This window comes from Eumetopias jubatus, unplaced genomic scaffold, assembly GCF_037043125.1.
Source record: "Eumetopias jubatus isolate StellerSeaLion01/CBP00866 unplaced genomic scaffold, mEumJub1_p1.0 scaffold_14, whole genome shotgun sequence".
Classification (NCBI taxonomy): domain Eukaryota; kingdom Metazoa; phylum Chordata; class Mammalia; order Carnivora; family Otariidae; genus Eumetopias; species Eumetopias jubatus.
In genome coordinates this window covers 96,499,036-96,514,160 of record NW_028274820.1, presented here as the reverse complement: position 1 = coordinate 96,514,160, position 15,125 = coordinate 96,499,036, and the positions used below count along the sequence as shown (strand labels likewise).

Here is a 15,125-nt window from a genome sequence, read left to right as displayed (position 1 = left end):
TACTTCCCCCCAGAGGTTGCAAGAGAACATACCTGCAATACCGGAGGCATATTTATATATTTTTTATACTAAAAAATTCTTCATTGTTTATCTGAAATTCAAATTTAATTGGACGTCCTGTATTTTATTTGGTAACCCAATACATATATGCTGTGTTGGGGAGGGGTTCTAGAATTCCAGGGTAGGGGTCTGTGAAGTCCAGGGGGCCAAATCCTGCCCACAGCTTCATTTTATGCCCTGGCTGTGGAGCTAAGAATGGATGGTGCGTCTTTGAAGTGTTATCAAAACAAAACAAAACAAAACAAAGCATGTGTGTCAGAGACTATATGCCTCTATGTGGTTTGCCAAGCTTAATATATTTACATGTACTATCTGGCCCTTTATGGAAGAAGTTTGCTGATCCACACTGTGTTTATATACCTATTCTGGGCCAGGCTAGCGATTAAACTGGAAGTGTGAAGGAAAGCTAAATCTCCAGGAGAGAAAGGCCCAGAAAAGACCCTGGAACAGAGGTGGGCGCTACTCACTCCCCACGGGGGCCCCTCAATCCCTGAGGCCTGCCTGACTCCTCCCCTCCTCCCTCGTTCAGTCTCTCAGGCTAGTCTGACTTGTCCAGGTCTTTCTATAAAAGGTCACCAGGTGTCCCAAAGTCCAAGGGAGACGCCTCCACTCTTTGAAGGCCTCCCCTTCCTGGACTGGCCCCTGGGGCAGGGAGAGAGACCCAGGTGGGGAAGGAGTGAAAGCCAGGCCGCAGCTTGAGGGCCGGTCTGCTGGCCTGTCTCTTTAAATCTCAGGTAATTTGGGAGCAGGGAGGGAGTGTCTGCACAGGTCCTGCTCACTCCCAGGAGGAGCTCCTGAGGAGGAGCCAGCAGGAGGGAGTCCCAGCTCTGCCAAGTGTAAGAACCTCAGAGCCCTCTGCAGTCCCGCTCTGGCTCCTCAGGGAGACTCCGCAGGGACCCCGGGAGGTAGGAGACTAGGAGACGGGACCTCTACAGGGAGAGGGCAGGCCGGCCCTTGGGGGGGCTGATGTGGCCCCAAGGCTGAGTCCTGTCAGAGTCTGGCCTCGGCCTCAGCCCCCCAAGGAGCCGGCCCTACACTCTATGGGGTTGCCGCTGCCCAAAGAGAAGGGGCTCATTCTCTGCCTGTGGAGAAAATTCTGTAGATGGTTCCAGAGACAGGAGTCGTGGGCTCAGAGCCGAGATGAGCAGAACCTGCAGCAGCAGAAGAGGTAAGCTTCAATCTGCTTCCCCTGCACCCCCCGGGCGTGCCCCTCACGCCCTCCCAGCTCCCCCTCTTTCCCCCTTCCCCACCCCTTTCCCCCTCCCCTTCCCCCAGTCTTTGTTTGGCACCTCTGTTTGAACAGACTGTGCTTCCAGGCCTGGCTCCTTGGGATTATTTTGCCTCAAAGGTCTTGGCCTGTGGGGCTAGCTCCCCAGGATGCCCGGTGGAAGGGGAGGGGGCTGGCACCCACACAGGTGCCTACTATCTTTAAGGTCCAATTCAAGTATGCAAGCCTCTTGCACTTCCCTAAAGGCCAGCCACCTTGCTGGGCCTTGGAAAGATTATGGCATCATGGAAACACCACCCCAGAGGTGCTGGTGGGTCAGGACAATGCCCGATATCTCTACTCCCTGCCCCTAGAGCAGTCTTTCCTGCAGAAACACGTAACACATACATGGACGTGTGCGGGAGTGAATGAATGAGGCAGGAAGGAACTGCAGACACTAGGAGCCACAGACAACAAAGTGCGGCTGCAGTTGTCATTCCTGTGCACTATCACCATCATCAGCCATTGCCCAGGGCCCTGCTGAATGCCAGGCACTGGGCGGACATGGAGCCGAACAAAGCTGGGACCCAGCCCTGGGGTTCGTGACTCTCCACTGGGGGGAGGGGTGTGGGTGCCTGGCCACGTTACCAGAGTGCTCACCCACTCTCTCATTCAGGCCAAGGAATGGGAGAGGAGGCTCTAAAGTTTGAGCCCCAAGGATATTGCACTTGTTGCTTCCAGCCCCTGAAAACGTCCCTGAACTCTGATGTCCCCACCGCCCCCCCTCCCCAGCAGGGAGAGGAGAGGAGAGGAGAGGGGAAAGCTTGAGGCCTTCCCCGCATGAGATGTCCTCTCCGAAGACTCCCTGGGCCTCCCCAGCCCGGACCTGGCAGGCTAGCAGGAAGTGCTCCTGTGGGGGCGTTCCCAGGGTCCCTAACAAGGCAGATAATACGTGGGATTCATAGAGGAAAGCCCAAGGATTTTGTACCTGAGGGTCTTTCTCCATCTCCGAGAGCAGAGGCCTGCCCAAGCCTGATGGGAGTGCCTGTGTTTCTTCTTCCTTTGCCCCAGGATTCTGGGCTGGGGGGCGTGCTCCTTTCTGAGTGCTGGCTTCCCTGACTCTCACACCAGCCGCCCACTTCTCTCCCCCCGGGCCTGGGAGAGTAGGGGCTGAGCGCATGTTTGGCTGATGACGTCTTTAGGCACAGAATGGCACTGTTGTTGGAGAATAGGCCATCCCTGGTTCTACTCCTCCCTTCCCACTCAGGACCCCGGGGCTGGGGGAGCCAGACACAGAGCACAGAAAGGCCTGGGGCTTGGAAGGGGCGGCAGAGCTGCTCTGTGTGCCAACAAAGCAAAGACCGAGTGAAGGACCACAGCCTGGCTGCTTCCACTAGTCTTCTCTGCCCCTGTCTCTTCTCCAGACCATCAACGGGGCCTGCTCTAACAGCCTTGGTCCAGGAAGGCCTGATGTTGCCACTTGGAGGGATCCCCTCCTTTCCTGATCTCCCTGCCTGCTTCCACAGTGTCTTGGCCCTCTTCTTCCCCGTCAGAGCCTGGGGTACTGACTCCCCACTAGCTGGGCACTCCCAGGAAGGAAACTGAAATGGCCGGAAAGGGAAGCGTCCTAGGCTGTGCGGTGAGCCAACCTTAGGGAAGACTTGGAGGCAACTAGATAAATAGAGGACCGTGTAAGTGAGGACAGTACTGACGGGCGAGGAGGTGGGCTGATGGCAGAAAGCAGCAAACAACATGACGAGCACCTACCTCACCTTCTATAACCCCAAACCTATGGGAGGCAGGGCCTGTTATCCCCTGGGGAATAAGGCAGGCCCAGAGTGAGCTAGTGATGAAGTCAGAATTCGTGCCAACAGCTCAGAGGGGGCCTCTGGGTGGGGTGGGGGAATCCAGAGCATGGTCCAGTGAGAGGGGCAGGCTTTATGGTCTCTCCAGGATGATTAGGAACCCAGCATCCCTCTCCCTCTCTAGCAGATGTGTCTTGGGTCTTAGTCCCACTACCACTTCTGCTTAAATCCACATTGTCAGACCCAAGCTGAACGATACCTTTCTCCCATTTCTTCTTCCTCTCTCCCTGGACCTCGAATTGTCTTATTTCCTGAGATTCAATGTATTAACTACTTATTGAGCATAAAGCACTCTGCTAGATGTGCAGAAAATGAACACAACATCCCTGCTCTCCAGGAGCTCACGTTCTCTTGGGCAAAACGCACCAGTATGCATCTGCTCGGGTGACATGGGAGCCTGGGGAATGTCCTCACCAAGAAGGGTGTAAGCAAGTGCCGTGGGCCACAGGGGAGGATGCTGTGGTATCTGCTTCTGCCCCGTGGGGGGGTATGCTGGCCGGCTCCCGGAGGCTCACACCCAACCCTGTTGCTGGCACCTTCTCTCTCCCTCTAGACGGTGGGAAGGCAGTGATGATCACTGGAAGTTCTCTGTTTGGATAGATACCTGTAAAAATATGTGTGAAGTGACGTGTCTGGGAAAAGTAAGCTCTGGGGCTCTCCTGTCTATTGGGACTTCGTGCCTCAGTAAATACACGCAGATGCATGCTTGCAGGCACATGGGCTAGAGTTGCAGCCCTGAGAAGGACGGCCCGACTCCAAGTCTGCAAATAACCGCTTTCCCCCTGAGCTTTGGCTTCCTCATCCAGTCGCCAAGAGCCCGAGCTGGGGGGAAGTGGCCCACAGGTGGCCGGTGCATGCCTCCTCCTCACACAGGACTGCTCTTTCCTGCGTCTGTGGTCATGGTTCTGGGCTGACCCCCTCCCCCTGAGAAAGACTGGAAAGAGCCATAAAACTAGAAGAACCACATAATTGAGTGGTGAGAGCCTGAGGCTAGGTTCCTGGCCAAACATTCTGCTTTTAACTCTGCGTGATCTCCTTGCAGCAATTTGGTTGTGCTACCTCAGTTTCCTTTTCTGAAAAATGAAAGAATCATTCAGCCTGTGTCACAGGGCTGTAAGGGGCAAGAGGGATAATAAGGAAGATGCTGCTTTGGAAGCTGAAAAGCACACTTAACAAATGGGATTTACTGTGATGAAAACAACCATGGGAGTCAAAAGGCAACCCCCGATGTTGGCAGGAGTTCGAGGGGCTGGGCACCTCTCCTCTCAGAGCTGTATCCACCCGGGAACCTGTACCCTGAGCTCCCGCCTTGTGTGTGCCCTCTCCTTCCCAAATGGTATGCTTGTCTGAAGGGGTGCCCATGGACACAACCCCCTGTGCCTCTCAGCCCTCTCCAAAGCCTGATCAACCCAGAGAACAGGGACAGAGAAATGGCCAAAGGGGGTCCCACTCCCAGCTCTGCCTCTGACTTGTTTAGACAGGTCACCTCGGGACTCCAGCCCTCCTTCTCCATCTGGGGCATGAACAGATAGACCAGGTTTCTAGCAACTTCCTAGCTCTAAAATTCTGATTTGAATTCTCCTCCCAGGCACTCTGGATTCTGTCTTGTTTCCAGCAACCAAATAGAAAACTTTGCTTGTGCGCACATAGACCTGTACACATCCGTGTACACATCTGTAAGGAGGAAGAGCAGCGGAGAGGACAAAGTGCAGGGAACAGGGAGAAAGGAAGGGAGAGATGCTCATGTGGTGGCCCAGAGGGAATTTCAGGGGGAAGGACGGGGTTTTACGTACTGTCAAAAGAATGGGTGAGGGTTTGAAGTACAATTTCTACCGGTTTAACATTAAACTAAACCATTCGTTTTCATAATTAATGGTCAGAAAATAAAACATTCTACATCCACACTGCTATAATTTCAGATTTTCTTTGTAATTTATTTTTGCTACTTAATCAGTGAGTGCTTAAAAGACTTTACCTTTTTGTTTCTCTCCTAGCTAAATATTTAACCATTTGTAAGAAAACACATATAGGGAATTTCTCATTCTTTTTAATGTGAAGAATCCTCTTTTCAAAAAGACGGTTTATGAATAATTCTGCCTGTAGCTCAGAGTTTCCCTACCTTGGCAGGATGGACATGTTGGACAGAAAACAATTCTTTGTTACAGGAGACTGGCCTGTGTCAGATGCTTCTTAATAGCATCCCTGCCCTCTACCCACCGGACACCAGGAGCACCCCTCCACCCCACCCCCATTGTGACAACCAAAAATGTCTCTGGACATTGCCAAATTCCTTGGGGGAGGGGAAAGGGGCTCACCCCTGGTTGAGAACCACAGCTCCAAACCACCATTTGTGAATCAGAGATTCTGGCAGTAATGTTAAGTATTCTACTAAATGAAGTAAAATTTTCCCCTGGAAGGGAATGAGTATAATTTAACCATTCAAACCAGAACATTTTTTTTTTTTTTTTTAATCAGTATCTCCTCTTCCTGCCCTAGGGAGGTGTGTGGCAGAGACCCTGTGAAGATGCATAGATTTTGCTCCAGATCTAAACTTCTGTGCTGGGTTGCTATGGTAGAAGGCACTCGTATCTCAGGCACAGGGATCTTTGGATGAGTCTGCTCTTGTGCCTTTTTTATGGGTCCCAAGGGTAGTCAGGTTTTGGGAGCTCAGCCTGACTGCCAAGAACGGGACCGAGGGCTTTCTCTGCTGTCCCCTGGTGGTCCCCTGATGCTATTACAAGTAATTTCTCTGATGCCCCTCAGAACCATTCATACATAGGCTGCCCCCTTTTTTGCTGGATTCTGGAGTTTGCCACCCAGAAGAGACCAGTTCTTTACACACTTTGCTGGGTTGGGTCATAAGGTGATTCTTCACCCAGAGTGTAGTCTGACTGGGGTTGCCAGATAAAGTACAGGACACGGAGTTAAATCTGAATTTCATATCAATGGTGCATAAAGTGTTAGTGTAAGTATGTCCCAAATATTGGACGTGGAACATAATTATATTAAAAAATTATTGTTTGCATACCTAAAATTAAAATCTAATGGAGCATCTGAATTTTTATTTGGCAAGCCCAGACGGACAGTAACTCCTCGTTCCCCAGGTCACTAGGGCGGTCGGCAAGGCAAGACAAAGAGCACGTAGGAAGGGAGGTTTGTGGGGGACATTTGTGGGCTTCGGAGATGTGTAGGGACCAAAAGGGGTGTCTGTAGTCAGGCTACCAACTAGCCTCCCCACTCATGTCTTAGGGAGCAGAGAGCAGAATTCTGCACTAGGGTAAGAAGCCCCCTTGGATCCATTTCTAACTTTGCCGTTAACTTTAGTCCGAATAGGGCATAGAGCCAGAAGCTAATTGAAGGAGGGCAGAGAAAGGATATAAAGATGAGAAAGTGACTGACCTCTGCCCTTACGCACCCCTAGTAGAGAGGAAGAGACAGTCTAATCACAACACACAGTGAAAGATGCAAAAATGAAAGGCCAGAGAATAGTATGGAAAACTTCCTGGGGACGGTGCCTGTGGGTGCTTGTGTGTGTTGGGGGATAGAGCTGGCTCTCGAATATTTATAGAGGAGGGGTTTGGGCAAATTGTCGGAAAGGCAGCGGCGGCGGTGGGGAAGGGGGTGTAGAAAATGTTCTTTGCAGCTGTGTTTATATATCAAGCATACTGGTTTTTACTTAGATTCTATGTTTGCCTAAGGTTGGCTTCAGGGGTGGCCAATGGGGATAATAAGGAGGGGCAGTAAGGCCAAACTACCCTCTGGCACTGCTACAAATTCATTCATTCTGCAGATAGTGGGAGAGTGTCTACCACGTGCGGAGCACAGTCCGAGGCATTGGGGTCACAGAACAGACAATGAACAGGGTGAGATGGAGGCGCTGGGTTCCAGGTGGAAGAGTGTGTGGCGCAGGTATCGGGAGACTAGGGTGTTCGGGGGCGGTGAGGCTGGAGCATCAGGCATAGGGAGTGAATGGGTGGAGGAGAGAATAGAAAGGCAGGCGCACAGAGTCTAGAAAGGACCTCTGTATTCCTTTTCTGTGGGCATTTAAGGGCGGACTTTCCTATGCCATGATGGTACTGCCATTTAGAGGGGGCACCTTGGCAGCATGGAGAAAGATGGATCGGAGGCAAATAGGGCACAGGGAAACTGTAGTTGGAATATTTTGCTAACAAGGGGCAGAATAGCGAATGAAGACATGAACTGATGAGGGTCAGCAGGGACCAGGAGGTAGGGTTTGGGTGGGGAGAGAACACTGAATGTTGAAGTGACAGAGGCATGGGGGGTGGGGAGCTGGGGCCCACATTTGGGGAGATGTGAGTCTTGTGCTCATTCCTCCTCTCCTGACCGCCCCCCAATCCCAGCTCTTGGAGTTGATTTCCTGCCACCAGTCCTTGAGTGTGTGAGCTCCCATTCACACAGTGGGCCATCTATGGCTAAATGGGGTTATTTCATTTAGCTCCCATAAAAAGACCATGGCTTTGGGCCAAGAGAGAAATTGAATAAAGGGGGCCCCATGGGTCTTAGTTGGGCTAAGTTGTGATTATAATCTAGGTTTTTAGTTCATCGTAGGAATAAAACTCAAGAGAGGATCTGGTGAGTCAGAGAAAACGATTTTTTTTTTTTTTTTTTTTTTTTGGCCTAAAACAAGGGAGAAGCAGACAGGAAGTAGGAAGAGAGTATACTCTGACTTAGGGGTCAGAACAGAAAGGATCCACTGTTCCTTTCTGATGGAACTCTGAGGAGGCTGTTGTCAGGAGGAAAGTGCCGGGATCAAGGGGCGTTGCTGAGAAGGTCTAGAAAGGAGAGCATCGCACCACTGGAGGAAATCTGCTAGCCTCTACATGTTGACTTCCTTCACAAATATGAGGGAGGAATTCCTTGTACCCTTAGTCCATGAAAACAAGGCTTATCTTGGGGGGTAATCACAGGGCACTTAGTGAAGCTAAACAGGGTTGCTCCAGAGGTCAGTAGGTCAGGAGGTGAATGAATACTTACGTAAAACTCCTCCCCTCCATGCTCGATATGCACAGATAACACATTCACACTCATTCTGGTCCCAGCACCCAGGGGATAGGAAACCAGTGCTGATGCTCTCCTCCACAAGCAGAAAGGGGGAATAGTTGGTTTGGGTTAACTAACTGGTCAAGAAAAAAAAAAAATCAGACAGCCCTTTGCGCCCGATGGCCTCACTTCCCTGGATCAAGTTCAATGCCGCTGAGGTGCACATGTTTGTATGTGACGGAGCCCAGACATCACCCCTCATTGTACAACTGGGCATGCTCGCCATTGCCACCTTTCTGATCCCTTTCCCTTGTAGGATCTGGGAGTCTCCTCTCCTTCTAGCTGCCAAGGAGAACAATGTCCAGGCTCTCAACAAGCTACTCAAGTATGAGGCGTGCGAGGTGCACCAGAGAGGTAAGAGGCAGAGCCCTCTGCACCTGTCAGACCCACACACATGGCTCCCAGGATGGCCCAGCACCTTCTGCTGTGGGCCGCCAAGTCCCTATTGTCACCATCCCCCTGCTCCATAGAAGCCATATGACTCTTCTTTCTGTCAATGCCAGGAGCCATGGGGGAGACGGCACTGCACGTAGCAGCCCTCTATGACAACCTGGAGGCTGCCATGGCGCTGATGGAGGCCGCCCCGGAGCTGGTCTTCGAGCCCATGACATCCCAGCTGTATGAGGGTGAGGGGCCGAGGGGCCCAGGGTGGTGGGAAGGGGTGACCTGCTGCATATTTCAAGTCAGTCTCTGTGGCGGATCATTTGGGGAAACCAAAGAGGGCGTCTGAGACCCCTAGTTTCCATGCTTCTCTCCGTCTCCCTTTTTCCTCATCATCCTCACTGCACACCACTAGAGCACCAGCCCCCTGAGACCTAGCAAGGGGCCTAGAGCAGGAAGAGAAGGGAGCAGCTGGCTTCCCCGGGGACCCTGCCAGCCCAGGGGCTCCTCTTCCCTCCCCCCCCTCAGGCTGCCCTGGTGAGGAGCACAGGGTGTAGATAAGGGAGGGACCCCTGCAGGGTCCTGGGGCCACACCCCGTGACTGAGAGCTGTCTCTGGGCCAGGTCAGACTGCACTGCACATAGCCATCGTGAACCAGAACGTGAACTTGGTGCGAGCCCTGCTTGCGCACGGCGCCTGCGTCTCTGCAAGAGCTACAGGCACAGCTTTCCGCCGCAGCCCCCGCAACCTCATCTACTTTGGTGGGAGCAGGGCCAGGGCTGGGAGGAAGGGGCCGCGGGGAGGCGGGCAGGAGCAAAGGGAGGGGGGCTGAGGCGGGCTCCAGGCCCTGGGAAAGCTGGAAGGGGTCAGGCCTTACAGGGCTTAAGGCCAGAGCCAGTTCTCCCCACCGGCACTCGCTCCATCCCTGCCTCTGGTTCTGCTGACAAGCGTCACCAAGCCCTGAGCTGAGACGTGGGGGGCAAGGAGGCGGTCGCTCAGGGACACTGCCCGTCCCATCGGGCACTCACGCCACGGAGCCCTGTGTGTCCACAGGGGAGCACCCTTTGTCTTTTGCTGCCTGCGTGGGCAGTGAGGAGATCGTGAGGCTGCTCATTGAGCACGGAGCTGACATCCGGGCCCAGGACTCCCTGGGTAAGAGCTGGGGTCGGGAGGGGAGCCGGGATGCCGGGGGCGGTGAGGGCAGGGCCCCGGGTGGGCCGGGCAACAGCGGGGCCTTCCGTGCAATGGCCGCGCGACACCTGCGTCCTGCCCGCAGGAAACACCGTGCTGCACATCCTCATCCTCCAGCCCAACAAGACCTTTGCCTGCCAGATGTACAACCTGCTGCTCTCGTACGATGGGCGCAGGGACCACCTGCAGTCCCTGGACCTCGTGCCCAATCACCAGGGTCTCACCCCGTTCAAGCTGGCCGGAGTGGAGGGCAACACTGTGGTGAGGGATGCTGCCCTGGCCCTAGGGCGTCCTCCTAAAGACCCTTCCTTCTCCCCGAGCTCCCCACGGGGCGGCGTCCCTTACCGCGCACTCCCCCGCTAACCGCGCAGCCTCCCTGACCGGGAGCTTGGAGAGTGGCGCTCTAGGAGCTCTGCTCTGGTGACCCGAAGTGCTGTTCCCTTGGCCTGTCCTCTTCTCTCCGGTCCTTAGAGGGTCTGTGGGAGAGAAGGAGAAGCAGAAACTAAAGGGAGTTCACGCAGCAGAGGCGTGGGCATCGCTGACTGCCCGTTAGTGCCGAGGAGCGGGCAGCAGCCCCCTCGGGTGGCGTGGTTCCCGCGGCCGCTTCTCCCACTGACGCTCGGACTCCCCGCTGTGTCCTCCCAGATGTTCCAGCACCTGATGCAGAAGCGGAAGCACATCCAGTGGACGTACGGGCCGCTGACGTCCACTCTCTACGACCTCACGGAGATCGACTCCTCCGGGGATGAGCAGTCTCTGCTGGAACTTATCATCACCACCAAGAAGCGGGAGGTAGGGGTGGTTGGGTGGGAAAGCAGCCAGGGAGGGGAGTCGGGGTCTCTGAGCTGCTTGCTCTCTTTCCTTTCCGCTGAAGGCTCGCCAGATCCTCGACCAGACACCAGTGAAAGAGCTGGTGAGCCTCAAGTGGAAGAGATATGGGCGGCCATACTTCTGCATGCTGGGCGCCATCTACCTGCTGTACATCATCTGCTTCACCATGTGCTGCATCTACCGCCCACTCAAGCCCAGGACCAGTAACCACACCAGTCCCCGGGACAACACCATCCTACAGCAGAAGCTGCTTCAGGTGACATCCGAGGAGCAGCAGAGCTTCAGGGCAGGCGTCAGCCCTCTGCCCTTTCTCAGACCTGCGTCACGTTCCTGTTTGACAACCCCCGTTTCTCCCCATGCCCAGCTCCCAAACACTTAGGCACAGACTCAACATACAGGTGGAAACACACCTGCGCTCAAAAAGCAGAGTCCGAGATAGCCAAACCTAACAGGTTATAAAGAATCTGACAGGACCAGTGACCCTACACACTGGACACTGACTTGTGCCCAGAGGCAGGCAGGGCAGATGTATGGAAGCCCTGAGTGTTCTGACCGTGTTTCCCTCTCAGGAGGCCTACGTGACCCGCAAGGATGACATCCGCCTGGTGGGGGAGCTGGTGACCGTCATCGGAGCTGTGATCATTCTGCTTGCAGAGGTGAGGTGTGGGCAGGATCTAGGATGAGGCTGCTTGCCCCAGGGATCCAGCCTGAGCCCCAGGCTGCAAGTACCTTAGTGTCTTCTTGGCCCCTCTCCAGATTCCAGACATCTTCAGGGTGGGGGTCACTCGCTTCTTTGGACAGACCATCCTTGGGGGACCATTTCACGTCCTCATGTGAGTCTCTCCCCCAATCCCTTCCCTCCCTCCCTGGATTCCTGACCCCTTGGACAATCCCTGGAGAAAATTAAGTCCAGAGAGCCTTCTCCAGCGATGCGTGTTGCCCTGTGTCATTGAACTTGCGAAGGCCAAATCTGAGTGTGTGGGTGGTGCCTCCCTCAGTCGCTCTTGCTCTTACGTCCCCCAAGATAATCCCAGTGTCCTCTCACACCCCCCTCTGCTCCCCACCCTCAGCATCACCTACGCCTGCATGGTGCTGGTGACCATGGTGATGCGGCTCACGAACGCCAATGGGGAGGTGGTGCCCATGTCCTTCGCGCTGGTGCTGGGCTGGTGCAATGTCATGTACTTCGCCCGAGGATTCCAGATGTTGGGCCCTTTCACCATCATGATCCAGAAGGTCTGTGCCTCCCCCCAAGCTTTCTAGAGAGAGGTCCTAGAGCAGGGGCTGCTGCAAACATTTTCGTAAAGGGCCAGATAACAGATTTGCAGGCTCTGCGAGCCGCATATGGTCTCTACTGCATATCCTTCTCCTCCGCCTTGTTGTTTTCTCAATGCTTTAAAAATGTAAAAACCATTCTTAGTTCGAGGGCCGTGCCCAAACAGGCCAAGTGGATCTGGCATGCAGCCATAGTGTCTAACCCCTGGAGGGTGGAGCTGCTGGGCTTCACGGGGCTAGACCTGTGAGAGGCTGCAAGGGGCAACTGCTCAGGGGACCTGGGTGGAGGTATTTTCCTTCTCCTCCTCCCTTTAGATGATTTTTGGCGACCTGATGCGGTTCTGCTGGCTGATGGCCGTAGTCATCCTGGGCTTTGCCTCAGGTAAGTCATCTGTCTGGGATGGAGCCCTGGCGGGGAGAGGTTAGAGGAGCCCAGAGAGCGCAGAATGGCTGTGGATAAACCTGGGGGGAGGTGGGAGGGAAGGCCAAGATACAAGGCTGTTATGTCTGAAGATGGAACATCCCTCGGAGGGGAGACAAAGCTGGGAGTGTTCTGGCGACGTGGGTCCTGGGATCAGGATAAGGCATCCTGAAAATAAGGGAATATCGGAACGCAAAGGACGGAGCCATGGAGGGCCGGAGATGAGGGGCGCGGCACTGAACTGGGCAGCAGAGAGCTGGCCGCGGTCCAGTCCCGTATATGGTTGCCATGGTAACTCTCCATCCCCTTGGGTGGAGCAGCCTTCTATATCATCTTCCAGACAGAGGACCCCGACGAGCTGGGCCACTTCTACGATTACCCCATGGCACTGTTCAGCACCTTCGAGCTGTTCCTCACCGTCATCGATGGGCCTGCCAACTACGACGTGGATCTGCCCTTCATGTACAGCATCACCTACGCTGCCTTCGCCATCATTGCTACGCTGCTCATGCTCAACCTCCTCATAGCCATGATGGGTGATACTCACTGGCGGGTGGCCCACGAGCGAGATGAGCTCTGGAGGGCACAGGTGAGCCCCCTGGCGGCCGGGAGGGTTACTGCAGGTGGTTCCCTCCCAGCCAGGGACCGGGGCTGAGCTCACACAGAAACAGGATATTTTGACCCGACATGTGTCTACGTGGTTGCTGCGCAGTACACAGAATAATGCAGAGTGTCCAAAAGAGCTGGACTGGCACTAAAACGGAGCAGTACTTGGATGGCTGAAAAGAATCCTCATAGTTTTCTCAAAAAGTAAAACCTCAGGCTTTTCTAGAAGAGTCCACAAGAAATCAACCAACAAGAAATAAAGCTAATGGTGACTAAAAGGACATTTAGTAAATTAGTCTGTAAAATCGGACCCAGAAAAATTGGACGGGTTTAAAAAAAATGCTACAAAAACTTCCCAGAGTAGCAGAAGTAATCTTCAGTCAGATCATCATGATGGAGACAGAAGGCCGTTCCATGAATCAAATCATTTGAAAATATACTTTAGAAAATAATTTCAGCAGAATTAAAAATGAAAATCCCCTAAATTGAATGGCGCCTAGCTATGCTGTGTAGGAAACAGAGTTAAAAGGCCCTAAATTGGCTAAATGGGGTTTCCTCAGGAAAATATGTTTTCCATGCAAATGTATTGATATTAGATTTCTCAGGAGGATGTTAGCATTTTTAAATGGCATTTATGTCGGTAGGGTCAAAATATCCTGTGGCCTTGAGGATCCCTTTCTGTTTGTTTTGCCCTCCTTCCTGTCTCCTTGGAGCAAGTTCTCTCAACCTCCTGCAGGATCAGTACGGATGTCAGGTCACCGGGCAGAGAATTGTGGGGCTCATGTCCCATTGACTCTCTCCCACAGAAGAGGGTCAACCAAGCTGACTCCACCACTCCCCGCAGCTTGGGGGTGTCATTTGTCCCTTCTTGGAGACCATGAGCTCCTGCCTTTCCTAGCGATTGCTGAACGGTCCTTCCTCTGCCCAGCACCCTATCCTGTCCCCACCCCTCGCTCTCTGTACCCAACCTCTGACGGCCCCACCTGTCCCCACACACAGGTGGTGGCCACCACGGTGATGCTGGAGCGGAAGCTGCCTCGCTGCCTGTGGCCTCGCTCGGGGATCTGCGGGCGCGAGTATGGGCTGGGGGACCGCTGGTTTCTACGGTGAGTGACCGGGGCAGGGCCGGGCGCCCCTCTGCTCAGACAACCTCCCGCTCCCCAGGGCCCTGTGCAGGCTGTCCGCTCCCTGGGCCCCTTGCCCACTGACCTGTGTTGACCTGAGGTCCCCACACCAGATCCCTGCTGCTAAGGGAGGGGCCCCACGAGGTGCTTGGGGCTGCAGGTGAGGGGCTGGAGCTCCTGTGCCCACACCAGCCGCACACGAGGAAGAAGGCCAGTCATGGCGGGAGGGGGTGAGCACAGGACACGGGCAGGGCTCGGAACCAGCCCTTCCATCCCCGGCTGCCTCTCATGGCCTCCTGCTCCACAGGGTGGAGGACAGACAGGATCTCAACCGGCAGCGAGTGCGGCGCTATGTGCAGGCCTTCCACAGCCAGGGCTCCGACGACTTGGACAAAGCCTCAGAAAAACTGCAGCTGGGCCACCCCTTCAGCCCCCACCTGTCCCTCTCTACCCCCTCAGTGTCTCGCAGTACGTCCCACAGCAGCACCAACTGGGAGAGGCTCCGGCAAGGCACCCTGAGGAGGGAACTGAGGGGGCTGACCAACAGGGCTCTGGAAGATGGGGAAGGCTGGGAATATCAGATCTGAGCGTGCGCTGCCCCGGCGGCTGCTCTCCTTTTCCTGGGGGCATCAGAAGACACCACCAAGACACCTAGAGGTCTGATCTCCCAGGTCCAGGGGGAAGCAGAATGCACTCTGAGGAACGCCGGCTGGGAGTAACGGCCCCACGTACCACTACTCGCTCAGCTCTGGGGCGAACAGAAACCAAGGAGGGAGGTGGCCCTCACCTCACCCCGTGCACAGGGCTGGTGCCAGCAGGGGGACCAGGCTGCGTGGCTCTTCGGCCTTACGGAAGTACTCTGCACTGTCAGAGCAAAGCACTTTAAGGACAGGCTTGCCGTCTCTACCCCAGTGTTCCGGTGGGAAGGGGAGAGCCCTTCCCAGGGTGCTCCAGACAGTTGGGAGGGAGACTTGTGGAAAGCGTGAGTGAGGGGGGACAGGTACCGCTTTGGGGGTGGGGTGAAGCTGGTTGAGCCTTGCCACCTTCTACCTTCCAATAAAGTCGTTCCCTGCTCTGCACCCTTGTGCCTTCAGCTGGGTGGT

The 15,125-nt window shown here is 54.6% G+C and overlaps 1 protein-coding gene across 1 annotated transcript; it reads left to right on the top strand.

Moving 5' to 3' along the window:
* The first annotated feature begins 1,100 nt into the window (after positions 1-1,100).
* On the top strand, positions 1,101-14,609 carry TRPV6 (transient receptor potential cation channel subfamily V member 6). Its single transcript, XM_028106411.2, has 15 exons — positions 1,101-1,228; positions 8,450-8,547; positions 8,697-8,819; positions 9,198-9,335; positions 9,628-9,726; positions 9,851-10,026; positions 10,411-10,557; positions 10,640-10,852; positions 11,166-11,252; positions 11,353-11,429; positions 11,667-11,832; positions 12,187-12,253; positions 12,613-12,881; positions 13,898-14,004; positions 14,330-14,609. The coding sequence occupies exons 1-15, from the start codon at positions 1,101-1,103 to the stop codon at positions 14,607-14,609; spliced, it is 2,175 nt and encodes a 724-aa protein (XP_027962212.1).
* Positions 14,610-15,125: the final 516 nt, after the last annotated feature.